The 17,114-nt window shown below is 35.6% G+C and overlaps 2 protein-coding genes across 2 annotated transcripts; both read right to left on the bottom strand.

The window, feature by feature from the left end:
- Positions 1–8,670: 8,670 nt before the first annotated feature.
- On the bottom strand, positions 8,671–10,675 carry LOC148696233 (uncharacterized). The gene is made up of 6 exons (XM_088695163.1): positions 10,609–10,675; positions 10,264–10,475; positions 9,937–10,155; positions 9,763–9,855; positions 9,555–9,656; positions 8,671–9,447 (listed from the first exon to the last, which is right to left on the bottom strand). The coding sequence occupies exons 1-6, from the start codon at positions 10,673–10,675 to the stop codon at positions 8,671–8,673; spliced, it is 1,470 nt and encodes a 489-aa protein (XP_088551289.1).
- Positions 10,676–13,364: 2,689 nt separating this feature from the next.
- LOC137716939 (uncharacterized) lies at positions 13,365–17,114 on the bottom strand. The gene is made up of 4 exons (XM_068456282.2): positions 14,848–17,114; positions 14,448–14,756; positions 14,254–14,359; positions 13,365–14,151 (listed from the first exon to the last, which is right to left on the bottom strand). Exons 1-4 carry the CDS (start codon positions 17,112–17,114, stop codon positions 13,459–13,461), a joined length of 3,375 nt encoding a protein of 1,124 aa, XP_068312383.2. The 3' UTR covers positions 13,365–13,458.

Genomic DNA, 17,114 nt, shown 5'->3' with positions numbered 1-17,114 from the left:
TATTTATACATGAAGTCTGACATTTTCTTTTTCATTTGGGATGCCCAAGTGTACTTCTAAGATAAAAATTATTGGGTAACTATTATTGTGATAATGGTGAAACTTCAACTTCTTGTAATATATTTTCAGTTATTTTATATGTTTTACACGAGTCTCATCATCTCATGGATCCCTGTTATGTGAAAGTAATACGAAAAATAGTTGGGAAAACAGTACATTTGGAAAAAAATGGGGAAGAGATTGATATATATCTACAATATCTACTGGCATACTACATGCCTTAGCAAGTAATGGGAATCCTTCCATGGCTACATCAAAAGAAGTGCCATCATTCACACTTGGAAATTTCTCACCTAGTGTTTGAAAAAACGTTTTTGAAATGTCGGCCACACGCTTGCGGGATAAAAGTCAACACTTTTTTGTATTATTACTGACAAGTTTTTTGGCAGAACATTTGCAAACTGTATATTATATATTTATATACAGTGTTAGTTAGCAATTAGTACTATAGACTAGTACGAAGCTGAAAGGCAGTATCTGTTCACTTTTAAGAATTTAGAAATCGATTCATGACATAGAAATAGAATAAAGATTAAAAAGAGAATCACTAAGCCACTTAGTCTTCCACTGCCTTATTCGTATTATAGTCCAATATAGCCTGACTTGGAAGTCAAAGATCCATATAGTAAGTTATCACAATTGAATATACAATCAATTATCTGTTCAAAAGAAAAAAGAACTTTTGTTCACCTATTGGATACCCAGTTCCCCAAATGTATGTTACAGTCTTTTAATCCATCAATTAATTATTGTGCTTTTGTGTGTATATGCACGTGTGCCTCATGTTTGTGTGTATAATTGTTCTTTGATCTCATTTGATCTTTTCTGAAATTGGATTTGTCTTACCCTATTTAAGTCCACGATGGCAGAAATTTGAGAGTCTTAGAGGTTTAGGGAAGTTTAAAAATTTCATACCTTGCAACAACAATGGCTTATCGCTACCATCATGGTATGAAATGTCCAGACCCTTTCAATTAAAGTTTATGGACAAAATTCACATAAATGTGGTAAAATGGCTCGATTTTGCCAATTACAGAGAATAAAGCGAGATAAATCCAGTTTTAGAATGTAAAGTGAGACAATAAGACATTTTTGGGGGCAAATCGATAAATAAGCCTAAATATTATATGTACAAGCAAAGATCAAATCCCTGAATGCTACACTACCAAATCCTAAATGCAACACTTTCTTTAAAGTTAGAACTCTGGTCGCAATTAACCTAAGTGCAGAACCGTAAAATAAAGAAAATTGATACAAAACGAACAACTTAATTTGACAAGAAAAGGAGTCGGGTGCAACTATATATTGAAAGATTAATCTAATTAAATACTAAGCCAACATACAATAATGAATATGAATGAAAAAAAAAAAAAAGAAAAAAAAAAACCTCATATCTTAGACTATGTTTGGATGAGGAATTTTCAAGTATCAAAGAATTAAGGTCAAGTTAGAAAGGAATTTATCATAAAATTATAGAAGGAAGTATGTACACTAGTCAAGTGGTGATAAAAGAGGAATAAAATGAGGTTATGGGATTCTGGTTGCTACATAACCAACATAAATATAACAATGTGTCGTGGGAGTTAATAGCGGCAAAATGGCAAAACGAAAAAAACCTAAAAGCGGCATTTTGTACTGGTCATGGAGGTCTATTCTGATCTCTTATAACTAATTTTCAGCTGGAACTCACTCACCCTAACATAACTGTACGGTATTGTTCTTGAAAAATACCGCCACTAATTGTATGCCAAACAGTGCATTGTATTTACACATTATCTAGCTGGTATGAGGCAGTAATAGCTAAGACAGAGTAATGTAAAATATGTATATTTTTAATGAACGAGCTATAGGGATCGGTTTTCGAAGTCATGCATGTCACAGATGCCAAGCAGAACATGCGCAGATTTAGCTTCCATGTGATCGATGATGTGTCTTGGAATTGGTCAAGTCAAGAGTGTGAAGTGCAAAGGATTCTCATTAAGATATATCGTTTTTTCTCTTATTATTATTATTAGTTAACATTAAGATAAGGAAATAGGGTTTGAAACCATAAAAAACAACAAATTAGAGAGGATAACTATTCACTCGAACAATCCACCACCACTTACCTTTTATTTTCATTTTTATTTTTGGTTACAAATATAAGTGTTAGATGCTTTCATTATATCCATTGTCACTCATCACCTTAATTACCACTGATCTTGTATTGTTCTTCTCCATCTAATTTAGATATTTGACGATTATTCTTTAGCATAGTTAATTTCGCTGATTGTTTTACTTTCTTATTGTATCCCTTAATTGTATCATTGAATAAATAAATGAATTCCACTAACCATTATGCATTTTAGAGTTAGTATGGTATCAGAACCACATTTCATGTCAAAACCACATTTCATGTCCTTACAGGTCCCACATTTTACTACCACATTTCACTTTTAATGGTCAAGATTGCGTTGAGCTATTGACTAAAAACATACAAAAAGAAAATAATTTTATTTCGGTAAATAAAAGTGCAAGTTAAGAAATGTTTTGACGTAAGTGGCTTTCTACCACAGTGGTAGAGAGAAGTATTGCCCTTACACTACGGCGTAGGTTCGAATCTCATTATACTTATAGATTGAACAACAAACTCATTGGGAATTTATTTTCTTTTTCATTAAATACCCTAGCAAAAACTTGAATGTCTGTGTGTTGTCGATCATAAGATTGTGAGGTTATATATACTTATTTTTCTGATTCATGCTACCCATTTCTCCATTTCCTCCCAATTGGAAAGAATACATTTAAGTATTGTTTATGTCAATTGCGATCTGGTACTGCATGCATATACGATCGGTAGTGATGAAAAAAAATTATAGTGTTTTAAAAGAACTTTGATTGGTCTTAAATTTTTCAAAAGAAAAGATAAAGCACTACTTTGACCACCAAAATATAAAAGAACTTAACTGATGAAAGAAGTTGAATTACTATGGCTGCACCACCATATTCCCACCAACAGTACTAGGAGAATTCCTGAATCAGAATTTTTTTTAGATTCGATTCTTACTAAAGACGAATTTAAATTGCAATATTGCTAACTCATTGTGAGACTTAGTCTACTTCGCCACCCCGTTAGTATAGAGAATAACATTTGTCCAAAAAAAAAATTACTAATGTAATTTAATCAACATTTAAAATGTTGTCTTAACCGTTCAAATAAAGTTAATCGAATGATTAAAAGCATGTGTAAAAATAAGTGTTAAAAAGTTTCTCTCTTCATCCCAACTCTATATATATGGATACATATATATATATATATATATATATTATTCAAGTAGGGCAAAATGCCATGTCGATGAACGTACGTACATGAATAATATCACAGCAACTGCTCATATTCTGCCAGAAGCGGTACGTGAAAACTGCAAGATAAAGGGGTCACCACCAAACGTACGACCTCCATGTGCCAACCATAGAGCGTGTAGCAGGGTGAGTAGGCGGGGCACCATTTTGAGATTCCTCAGCACATAAAGAGAGAGAATTTGTTTGTGTGTGTGTGTGTGTGTTGGGGGGGGTGGATGGTGTTGGATGGTGTTTGTGGGGTGCACAGAGTCGAGGGCATAAATCCGCGAGATTTTGTATAATGCTTCGAAGTAGAGTCCTACTATACTACTATACTTACTCGTGTGTTTGCTGTCAGTCACATAGTGTGGTGGTGACTGGTGTCAGGTGAGTGGTCCTTTCCTAACCTCTGATCATCGATAGACTTTTCTGGTCCAACACCCAGGCCAACGCACACGTGAGGTAGATGGAATGCATGAGTTGTGTTTTAATTTGAATTTGAATTTTGCAAGCATCAACAACATTGCGTGAACGACGGACTACCAATTTATATTTATATTTGCAAAGCACATCTTTATTTATATACTTGTACCAATCATACATAATCCAACAGGACCAACACCTTAATTTGTATTTTGCCAAAAGAACACAGAAACGGAGACATTGGCAGTCGTTTCGGGTAAAATTGGACATATATATGGAATACTTTGGTAAAATGAATGAACCTTGTAAGACAGTCAGGGTGAGAGAGAGAGAGGGAGGGAGGGAGGGATGGAAACTAGAACGCCCGCAATAGGGTTTGGTTTGACTTAGAAGAGAGAATCAAAATGAAAATGGTTGTGCTCGCTCCTTTTCTTCAACAACTACTCTTATTTTCCAGTCATAAATTCGCCTATGTTTAATCAGGTTAGGTGCCAAATGAGTCTATCAACCAAGTAAACACGAGAGAGATAGCCTTGATTCAGGGGAGGCTTGGTGCCGCACGTCCATATTTCAGTGTGCTGCAAAGTCGGGCCCTAACAGTTGTTATCATAGCTAGATGTGGGTCAACTTTGGTTCAGACACGCCGATCGGATTGATCAATTAACTTGGTGCTATATTGTGAAGGCGCAGGAGAAGCCTAGAGTGATGAGTTTCGTAGTGACAATTGTAAATCCCATTTGGGGTCAAGTTAAGAAAATTTTACGTATCTGTACCACATGAACTTGTAAAGCTTGTGCGTCAATGCCACATGAATTCTCTTAATTGTTGGAATCTACCACATACATTATTTTTCATCTATTTTTCCACTAAAACATGTCATCTACAAAGGTATTTTCATCAATCACTTCATGGGACTGGCTAGAATAAAATTGGCTCCAAAAAAAATATTGCCTAAGTTAATATGGCGCCAAAATTTGGGGTTTGTACAGCCTTAGTTCCCTCCATATATAACTGTTTGAAAAATAAATATTTAAATAAATTAAGGTCCAATAAAATCTTGAAAACATATAGTCGTGAATGAAAGATTGGGTTTTTGCATAATTTCTACGTAAACAACATAAACACACTAGTTTAACTTGTACTTCATCAACTATAACAAATTAATAAGTTCTAGAAAATCAGGGCATACACCAAAATAAGTTCTAATAAGCTTGGGATTCAATTTTGAGGTATCTCCAATTGGCAAACAAGTACTCATAATGCCTAAATTCAAGTCTCAAAACACTAGAGCATTCCCTAAATGGACATGCTTATATTAAAGCCCAAGTCATTTACATCGCGTACTTAAATCCTCTATGGTTTCCAAATCTCTCTTCATAGCAGGAGCTTACTTCAGCCTATATTTCTTAAATGTGTTGGTTGTCGTAGAAGAAATGGGTTGGGATTCCATTGGCATGCTAGAGCTTGGTTGAGTTGTTGCTTTAATTTCGGAATTTGGTTGGCCTCTTGGTGCACTTTGAGCTTGGTTGGCCTCTGGGTGGACTTTTAGAGCTTGGTTGGCCTCTTGGTGCACTTGGTTTATTTGTTGATACATTTCCCGAGTAATTCATTGCTTGCTTTTCTCTAAATTGTGCACCTGTTCCACTGGTTTGCTGCCTTCTATTTCCGCTTCAATTCTTCAACAACTCTGGCCAAAATTAAACCTGAAATCAACTTCTCCTTTTCTTTTCATACTTAACTCCAACTCCGCTACAGAAAAAAAGTACCTTTTACTTGTCCTACAAATTGATTCCAACGAGCCCTAGAAAATGAATTGGAGAAAATATCCCTCCTCGTGACTGACATATGACATGTTTTAACGGCAAAATGGATATGAAAAGTAATATAGGTGGTAAATTCTAGTAGTTAAGAGAGTTTGGGTGGTTAACAATAAAATTGAAATTTCAGATGGTATTGGCATGCATGCTTGCAAGTTCATGTGGTACTTAAGCAAAATTCCCACTAAAAAAAAAATATCGAAAATTGAAATAAGGTGCCCCGTAAGATAATAGCTGACCTAATTACAAATTATCTACAACTTATGCCATTATTCCTTGACACTGTTTAAATACGGTAAAACAACTTGGAATTTGCTTTAAACTCGGAAACTTAGTACGGTAAAGCAATTTTCCTCGTTTGGCAACTTGTAGCAAGAGAAAAGGCAAATTTTACATGAAAGAACGTGAAATTGGGGATAAACATTCCAGAGTTTAATTTATGTCTAAATAGTTGTAATTTCACAATTCAAACTGTGATGAGAATCGAAAATTTACGTGTGGGGATATCTTGCGCGAGCCAATTTCACAATGAGGTCGCCAAATGTTATAATAAAACCCAATGAGAATTTAGGGCTGCATTGTTCACTCTGTTAACTCTCTAATCTTTCACGAGATTTTCGGCTCGTGCATCATCTTCTTGCTTTATCCCTGGTTAGCGACTCTACTCTCTTTCTTCTTGAATTACAATATGAGCACTTTGACTTCTAAACTAGGCTTAGGCGGATTATGTTGATGCTTAGATTGTTATATCATAGCTTAGCTGCAGGTTGTTGTAGCTTAGTTGCATAGTAGCTTTGATTTTGTAGCTAATTTAGAAAGTGCTTGGTTTGTGGTTGAGATTGTTCCAGCATTCTTTAGTAACGTTAACTGTATGCGTCACAAGGTTATCACCTATTTGACAATATGATCACTTTCTACTTTTCTATTCAGTTTTCCAGTGGTGCTCAAAAGTTTATTTATGATTTCTCTGATCCGCACAGTGTCTATGTGTGCTTATTACCATCTACCTATATGTTAAGTGTGGGATGTGTGAGTTTTTTTTCCTTGGTCGATTCTAGTTTCCCTCTAAATTTATTATTGGTTTAAAGATTATTTCTTGTTATGTTAATACAATTTTTTATGTGTGACTTTATATGTCAAATTATTCTACTTTTTAAGTTAGAAGCAATGAACGGATTCTATAGAAAAAAAATATACGTATACAAAAGCCAAAAGAGAAAGAAAGAGACCTAAGAAATTGAAAAGTAAAAGGGAAGAAAATAATAATTTGAGATGGGATATAGATAAGGAAAGTGTTAATTGGCTGACATATGTCGCGGAGGATGAAAATTGGGAAACGAAAAATTTGGTGGTACGAAGACGACTTTTATAATTCTGATTGAGCCATATTGTCTACTTAATTTAATATTCATATAACTGTTGATAATGTTTTTTTTGGATAAATTACATTTTACCACCTCAGGTTTGAGGTTAATTTCAATTCCTTACAATATCTTTAAAACATTTCACTTTCATACCTCAAATACTATTTTATTTCAATATAAAATCTCCGTTACATTTTCCATCGATTGATCTGTTAAGTGCTGACGTGGCTGCCAAATGTGCGCCACGTGGCAAAAAAAATTTTAATTTTTTTTTAAAAAAAAACCTTAATCTTCTAAATTAAAAAAAAAAAATTAGAAAATCCAGATCTCATCACCCCACCCCCAAAACCTTGAACAAAAAGAAAAAACCCGGATCCCCCCAAACCCCACCTAACGAAACCCAGATCCCATATCCTCTCATCCATCCCTCTTTTTGCTCGTCCTTCTTAAACACTCTAATTTCATGTGCCGATCCCTAGCCACATCTCCGTCGACCTCAACGCTCCCTCCGCCGCCTACTGGCCCTCCCACTCCAGCAGCCTCGTCGAATCACCTTCTACGGGCGCAAATCTGCAAACTTCAGTTGGTGTTGCAGATTCACACATGATCAAACTTGAAATCGAACCAAAAAAAGGGTTCACCTTGAGCCAGAAAGTGAGGAGATGGGTCAAATGGTTCACCTTTGCGGGAATATCACCGGATAAGTTGTTGTAGGACCAAATCGAGGCGGTAAAGATGGAAAAGAGAAGCTATGGAGGCAGGAAAGTCATTGGAGAGTTTGTTGTAGGAGAGGAATAAGAGTTTGAGGGCGGTGAAGTTGGAGAGGTTTGGAATGGGGCTGGAGATGAGGTTACACTTGATGTTCAGATGGAGGATGGTTTGGATCTGGAGATAATTTTAGATGTTGGGTGTGTAAGGTTTGCGAAGATTTCAACTGAAAATTCAAATGCAAAAGCCAATTTCATTGATTTTTTGTTTTTTAATTAGAACCCAAATCGTGTTTCAAACTTCTTGCACTACTACAATATATGCTATCACCGGCGGAGGACAAACCGACGAGAAATCAAATTTCTGTCGAAAATTTGGCACAAATCCGACATTAAACAATGTAATGTCGCTTTTCAATAGCGACACTATTGCTAGCGTCGCGAAAGGGCTTCAGTGTCGCTTTTTGAGCTTAATCCGCCACTACACAGTGTCGCTTTAAAGCGACACTAACCTTAACGTCGGTTTAAAGCGACGCATACTTACACGTGCATCAGCTATTTAATTATAAAGTATGCAGTCTACTGTCGCTTTAAAGCGACATTATATTAAAATTAAATAAATAAAATATTCCTTAAACCGACGTTAGATAACAATTAAATAAATAAAATATAAAATCTAGTAACGGTCTTAACCGACACTATATTTGTTAATAATAATAAAAATAGATGGACAACTGCATGCAATTTCAATTAATTCCAACTAAAGTAAATTATATAATCAAAATTATAAATTTTAAGATCTAAATAAATAACAAAAACAATAATGCCAAACTGTACATCTAACATTTCACATAAAATCCAAAAAGTCGTCCGTCGTAACAAACATTAAATCCAACATTACAAACATAACATAAAAAAACAAAAAGATAGACCAATTATACTGTCGTATTTAACCGACAAGAAAAAGAACCAATTAAACTACCCAACCGAATCTGCGCCTGAACGTCGTCCAGATCCTTCTGCTTGAGAACCTTCTGCTTGAGATCCTCCTCCTTGAGATCCTCCATCTGATCCAAAAATCCTCGACAAGTCCACATCAAATCCAACACCTGCAAGCATTCCAGAAAACCCCCCAACTGGAACTTCAGGAAAAGATCCACTAGGAGCAGCCATCTCAGGTCGATATACTGGCACTTGACAAAGTGGCTGCTGCATGTATGGCATGGGCGGCTGCTGCATGTATGGCATGGGCGGCTGCTGCATGTATGGCATGGGCTGCGCAGGCATCGGATACACAGGATATGGAGGTTGCTGATTATGGCCAGAATACGGATATGCAGGGGGAGGCTGACTTTGGCCCGACTGTTGAGGAGGTTGACTGTGGCCTGATTGTTGGGTTCCCGGGCTATACGGTGGTTGTGGCTGAAATCTTTGAAAAAACCATGCAAACAACTGATTTTGCTTGTTCTCTAGTTCCGAAATCCGTTTATTATTATTTTCTTCCCTCATTTTCAACTCATTATTTTGAGTCATCAGCAACGCCATTGAACTCTTAGATGATCTCCTAGAGGAAATTGATGTAGAAGATGAAGAAGATGCATAAGACACCATATCAGGAGTCACACCATGACCGTATCCTCTGACTCTATTATACCTCTCAGGACCCATAATATCAACATAAACTTGGGTCCTAAGATCTTCATTATCGTCTTGGCCCGACTCAATCAATGTTTGCAGGTTGCTCTCCATTGTTGACTTGCATTACAATTTTTAAAAACAAAAATTCAATCGTAAAACAGAAATATAAGCTATAGATAATAAATACTAATAAAATCAAATACTAACACGAAAAAATCAATTACCCCTGTATGCTCCGATGTTTCATCAATCCATGTTTTATCTTTTCGTGTATGACATTCACGAAAAAAGGTTACAGGATCTGCTTCTTTCCCATGCTTCTTCCGCTTTATGAAAAATAAAATTTCACACAAACAAATTAAGCAAACCTCATACTAAAAATAAATATAATTATTTAAAATTCATCATCTCTTCAAAATGTACAATCCATACATATTCTTCCCGCACTCTTGCAAAGGATTTTGTACCAGTAGTATGGTTCATTGATTTTAATCCCCGATTAATCTTATTTTTTTCAGCAACCTCCTGAAAAAAAACGAACGAAAAAAAAAAAGATTATATTAGGCAACTTTAAAGTTATAACGAAATAAATCGTGTAAGGTTTACCTTTGTTTTGTCTCTATTCCAATATGCCAACAAATCATCCCACTGGGCAGGAATCACATCAGGAGGAGGCTCGCTGCGCACCTCTTCTGCTCTTTTAGTATAATACTTTTTTTTTAACTTATTTCTAAACTCTTTGTGCGCATGCTCTGCAATCTTAAGCGTCATATGACGGATCAAAGGCATTTTTACTATATCTGCATCTTCAAAAAAAATATTTCCCTACATACATAAAAACAAAAAACAAAAAAAATCACGCTAGTCAAATATTAATACAATCATTGACCTATTATTCTATTTTCAACTAAAAATAAAAACATCTATATATACCTTTATTCTATTCCAGAAAGCTTCCTTATCTTCTTCCGTAACCTTACGCCAATCTTTCTCCAACGGCAGATTTCTATAGTCCCTAACCTCCGCTGCTACATGTTTTGAAAAAGCACTAGCATTATCACTAATGCATTTTCCGGACGAATCAAACGAACAAAGCTGTTTCGTCCATTTAGGAATTGAGGGTCCACGCCTCCGTTGAGATGTACCTTGTTAATACAAACACACAATTAAAAACCAGGAAACAAATGTATATTTTCAGTTTAGCAATAATAATAGTTCAAACACACACACACAAAAATAAAAATAAAAACTGAGATTAATAACAATTAAAAAAAGAACCAGCATCACCCTCGTCCTCTTCCAAGTGACGTTCTTCAGAACGTTGATCTTCACGAGAACTATCCATAGCAAAATTTAATGGAAGGAGAAGGAATATGGCTGAAATGGGGGAAAGAGACGAGAGACAGAACTGGAAGGAATATGGTTGAAGTGGGGGATAGAGATGAGAGACAGAAGTGGGGATAGAGATGGGGAAGTGGGTGGGGAAGTGGGGGATAGAGACAAGAGACAGAGATAGGAAATCAAGAAGATTAAATGTGGATAATTGCATAGCGTCGAAATATGAACACTTTGCGTCGGTTAAAACCGACACAACGTCTGACTTTGACAGCAAGCCTACACAGACCTGACATACTTTGGGCAGAAAGCTACAGACCTGACATACTTTGGGCTTGACATACTTTGGGCAGAAAGCCTGACATAATTTTCAGACCATTGCGTCGGTTAAAACCGACGTTATGTGGCATAGTGTCGAAATAAGGAAGCATTGCGTCGAAATAAGGACCCATTACGTCGAAATAAGGACCCATTGTGTCGCTTAAAACCGACACTATGTCTTATAGCTTTTGACTGAGGACAGTACCGTCTGACTGAACCATCATTATAGGCTGACATACTATGTCAGTACCGTCGAAATTAGGCCACATTGCGTCGGTTAAAACCGACGTTAGACTGACAGATTTTTATAACATCGAAATAAGAACAAGTTTGTGTCGAAATAAGATAAAATTTGCGTCGAAAAAAGAACAAATTTGTGTAGTGTTTCTGACAGAAAATCCATTGTAGCAGATACTCTCGAAATTGTATAATTTTGCATCGGTTAAAGCCACTATAAGCATAATTTGATATGATAATGACTGACAAAGTCTTCCAACCCATTCCCCCGTGCAAAAAAAACCAGGAAAATTCCCTCCCAACATAAAAAAAAAAGTTTTAAGTTACAAAAAAAAGAGAAGAAGGATAAAAATAGAAACAAAAAAATTAAAAAATTTTAATCCAAAATTAAAAAGTAATCAGTTATCTCATATAATATTTTAATAAATAAATTTATTAAGTTGAATCAATTTTTTTTGCACTGTAATTGTTATTTTAATTTGTTTTTATTTTGATAATTTTTTGTTGTTATTTACTAGAATGGATTAGATGAACATAATTTGAGTTGTTTTGAGAAAATGGAATGAATAATATTTATAAGCATTTATGTTAAATTAACAATATTAAATATAACATAAACTTATAATATTTAGTAATATAAGTATATATTATGGATTAGATGAGCATTTCTCAAAAGTTTAACTTTGATAACATTTGGTTGTTATTTACTATAATGGATTAGATGACTTTGATAACATTTAATTTGTTGTTATTTTGATAATTTGATAACATTTGGTTGTTATTTACTATAATGGATTAGATGAGCATTTCTCAAAAGTTTAAACCTTGCCAATGTAATTCAAAGCTTGCATTTTATTCTTTTTACAAAATCATCAATTTTCATTGATCATCACACTTTCATTAAGTATAACGTAAGATTTTGTGGTATCCACTAGTATAAATATTTTAATTTGAAGATCGAATTCATTCATTGTATTCATATAGGTTCAAGGAGTGTAGCTGTAAAAAATCATCAAAATCAGGCTTACAATAACCGTTAAATCGTCATTTTTAGTTGATAACCGTCGATCATGCATGGCCCGTTACTTCATCCCAGAATGTTTGTTTTTTGCGATTTTTTTCGTATACGATCTCGAATTATATACAAACATGTTTGACGGTTGGATCGTTGAAATTAGTTTCGTAGAATGCGTATCTCGAGACATATTATTACATGCATGTTATAAAGGCGTGCGTATATTGATCAAGTGCAATGTAACATTCAGGAAACGCAGCCTATTCATTTGTACTAATTATGTTATTGTTAATTATTTTATAAGATATATGTAAGATAAGATGTCTACCTAAAGCACATGTTTACCTTATAGAACTCCACTGATCATAAAATACTTGTTGTATCAGTTTTTAATCAAGTCAATTAATTAACAGTTTGGGTGTTTTACGACTTGAAATTTATGGCGTACAATACTAGCATGCCTTAAATGATATTATTCACAACATTCGTAAAGTTCATGTCATAATACTTGCACATAATCTAGCATTCACGGCATCACTTTTGTGCAAGTTATTAAATAAAAATATTTACGGCGTAAACATTGTGTGTCGTATTTAACAATTTACACGACGTACTTTCCTTCTCTTTTAAGGCATCGTGTTATGTTGTAAAGTGAATTTTATATATATTTAGGTCCCTACCTTTTATGGCACGAATCATCCATTCTGCCAAAACTCATATCGACACCTAAATCTTCCACTCCCAGACACATGAGACAGCCGTTTTTCTCCTAATGTACCTTGCGTCAAAATAAGATTAGGGGTAATACATATGATTGACAACAAGTACCTTGCGTCGAAATAGGCTAGGGTTGCGTCGGTTAAAACCGACGCCAAGTCTGACACACATGTCGTATTGCGTCGAAATAGGCTACGATTGCGTCGGTTAAAACCAACGCCAAGGCTGACACACATGTCGTATTGCGTCGAAATAGGCTAGGGTTGCGTCGGTTAAAACCGACGCCAAGTCTGACACATCATATTGCGTCGGTTAAAAGCGACAGAAACCAAGGAAAAAAAAAAAACAGAATAAAACAAAGTCTAATTAGATGAACATAATAAAACAGAATAATAAAAAAAAAACAGAATAAAACAAAGCCAAAAGGATTATATGTTATGATACGATATCATAGCATACAAAATAAAACAAAGTCTAATTAATACAAAAAATAATTAATATATTTATTCCCTGTCATCATCTGTTAGCTCTTCGTCGGTATTGGCATGATTAACGAACCCGGTAGGCAACGCTAATGATTCAAGAAAGGGAGTCTCTTCCACGCCAACCCTTGTATGGAAATTTTCATTATCAAGAATTCGATCATCCAAGTTCGGCGTGGCATAATCATCAATAGCATCACTATCCTCTAATACGTCAAATAAATCTCTTGGCTGAGTTCGAACAACTACGTGCCAATCTTTTTCAATCGTGTCCTCCACGTAAAATGCCTGTAATGCTTGTGATGCTAGTATGAAAGGATCCTCTTTAAATCCCAATTGATTGAAATTCACCATAGTAAATCCATATTGATCAGTCTTCATTCCTCGTGGACTTTCACTATTAACCCATTCGCACTTAAATAACATCACAGCTCGACCCCTATCTCTTGCTTCAGTAGGACCGCAATATTTGACCTCGAACATATCTACAACTCTGCCATAGCAATTTACTTGCCCAATTGCTCCAGGAACATTTGCAGGTACAAAGACACCACAATTTTGATTCTTATGCTTATCATCCACAGATTTTATACGAAATCTAAATCCATGAACAATGTGACTTTTGTATCTACTCACAACCCTACTAGGATAATTAGCTAGCCAATGCAAGTCTTGAGATATCAATGTGTCATTAGCATCATATCTTGAATTCATCTGTAATAAGTATGAAGATAAAAATTGACAGAATAACTATAAACATGTTATAATTAAAATGCAAAACAATAAATAAATAATATGATTGTTATATCAACTCACATGTTGCTTGAACCATTCTGGAAATTCTTTCTTGCTTAGCTCCTTAATTTGTCGCATAGTTAACCTTTCTCGACGATGTTTAGTTTTCAAGAATTCTTCATGTTGCCTACACAATTATGTCCAATTTAGATAATTATTTTTTCAAAGTTAAGAAAACCAATAAAACATTAAGACGTATGATTAAACGTTCTTACCTTCTAAATGGGCTAACTTCATCACAATTATTTAGAATGTATCTATGGCACTGATCAAGAACATTTAGATCGAGCTCCACATTTTCTCCTGAACCCATATAACATCCTTTCGAGTCAAAAATTGATAACCCACCAGATACTCCACGTCCAATACCATCTTCATTTCGGCCTCTACGGGTACGACGAGACTCAACGTCTGTAAGATACATGGAACAAAATGACAAGCACTCATCCACCAAATATGCTTCAGCAATAGAACCTTCAGGACGACCCTTATTACGAACATAGCGCTTCAATGTTTGCAAATACCTACAATTATAAAACGAAATACAAATTATTATAATTATTAATTAAAGTTAAGACTACAATTGTAAAAAAATTATAAAAATTTATTCATTACCGTTCAATTGGATACATCCATCTATATTGAACAGGCCCTGCAAGAACTGCTTCATCTGCCAAGTGAACTGGGAGGTGCACCATTATATCAAAAAATGCAGGAGGGAATATTTTCTCAAGTTGACATAATGTCAAGGCAATTCTTGAATTCAGTTGCTTAAATCCTTCCTCAGACTCCTTCTTACTACATAACTGTCTGAAAATTGCACTCAACTCTAATAAAACCATAGTAACAGCTTTAGGCAAAACCGGGCGTATTGCAAGCGGGAGTAACTGCTGCATTAAAACATGGCAATCATGACTTTTCAACCCATGTATTTTTCGTTCATTCACGTGCACACATCGCGACAGATTTGATGAATATCCATCTGGGACCCGAATAGTAGACAATACTTTACAAAACGCAGTTTTTTCTTCTCTTTTCATTGTGAACAATGCTGGAGGTCGAAATGTTCTATTTCCTTCTCTACGTGGGTGTTGACTATGTCTTATGTTCAAGAATTCAAGATCTGCACGTGCCGCCAATCCATCTTTAGACTTTTCTATATCTAGCAATGTTCCCATCACACTGTCACATATATTCTTCTCGATATGCATAACATCAAGATTGTGTCTAATCAACAGATGCCTCCAATAAGGTAGTTCATAAAAAATCGATTTCTTCTTCCACTGACTGTTACTACTTGTATTGCTCGAAGCTCTTCTTCTGCGTTGGCCAACTGAAGCATCTTTGTTTGGTTTTCCAAAAGTAAATCTCAATGTAGAAAGTTCTTCGAGACATTGTAAACCAGTCCACTGCCTTGGTGCACTACGATGCTCTCGACGACCATTAAAAGTGATGGTTTGCCTTCGAAACCTATGATTATCTTCAAGAAAACGTCGATGCCCCATATAACAAATCTTGCGACTCGCTGGCAAGTAAATAGATTCTTTATCATGCATGCAATGTGGACAAGCTTTATAGCCATGTGTACTCCATCCTGACAACATTCCATAAGCCGGAAAATCACTTATAGTCCATAACACGGCAGCCTTCATCGTAAAACTTTGGTTGGAACACGCATCATAAGTGGGAATGCCCACCTCCCACAACTCATTCAGCTCGTCAATCAATGGACGCATGTATACATCAATCTCTTTACCAGGACTGCGCGGTCCTGGTATTAACAAAGACAATAACAAATTTGGTTGCTTCATGCACATCCAAGGTGGCAAATTATAAACAGAAAGCACCACAGGCCATGTGCTATGATCATTCCTCATTTTCCCAAAAGGATTAAATCCATCACTGGCCAACCCTAATCGGACATTTCGAATTTCTGACGCAAAATCCGGATATAAATTATCCAAATGCTTCCATGCGGGAGAATCTGAAGGATGTCTCATAAACTCATCCTTAGGACATTCAGTTGCATGCCATCTCATATGTTCAGCCATATGCTTCGACATAAAAAATCGTTGCAATCGTGGTTTTAAAGGAAAATACCACATAACCTTAGCTGCGACCTTTTTCCTCAAGCTATCCTCTGCATTGGTAATTTTATATCTTGATTTACCACAAACTGAGCACACGGTCAAATCTGAAGTATCTTTCCAATAGATCATGCAATCATTGGGACATGCATCAATTTTCACATACGACAGCCCCAAGTCATTTATAAGTTTTTTGGCCTTATAACAGGATTCAGGCAAACAATCCCCTTCAGGCAACATTCTTTTAATTAACTCCAGTAAAGTGGTGAAGATCTCGTCAGGCATTCCCGCTAAACACTTGATCTGATACAAGCTTACAACTGCTTCCAATTTCTTAAACTCCTTACAACCTGGCCACAAATCTTGATCTGCCTCTTCAAGCAACTTAAAAAAAGTCTGCACCTCTTCTGGACGCCCTTCCCCAATAGGGGGTTCAGTAGATGGCCCAACACCTTCTTCTGTTAATGGTTGGACAAATACATCATTAAGAAAATCATGCATGCCAATCACCTCATCTCCTGTTTCTTCTTCTCCAATTCCCACATTTTGCTCTCCAATGTTTTGCTCGCCATGATGTCGCCAACAAGCGTTTTTATAATCTTTATCCATATCATACAATATGAGATGTTCAACAATGGTGTTCCTAACAAAAGTATATCGATTACAACATCTTTTGCAAGGACATCTAAACTTATCAGGACCAACACCATTTGCAACTGCTTGATCCAAAAACAAATTAATTCCAGTTGTATACGCTTCAAAATTGCGGGGTATTGTCAACCAACTCTTGTCCAT

This window comes from Pyrus communis, chromosome 6 (genome assembly GCF_041283825.1).
Source record: "Pyrus communis isolate YQ-2024b chromosome 6, ASM4128382v1, whole genome shotgun sequence".
NCBI lineage: Eukaryota > Viridiplantae > Streptophyta > Magnoliopsida > Rosales > Rosaceae > Pyrus > Pyrus communis.
This window is presented reverse-complemented; position numbering and strand designations above follow the sequence as displayed.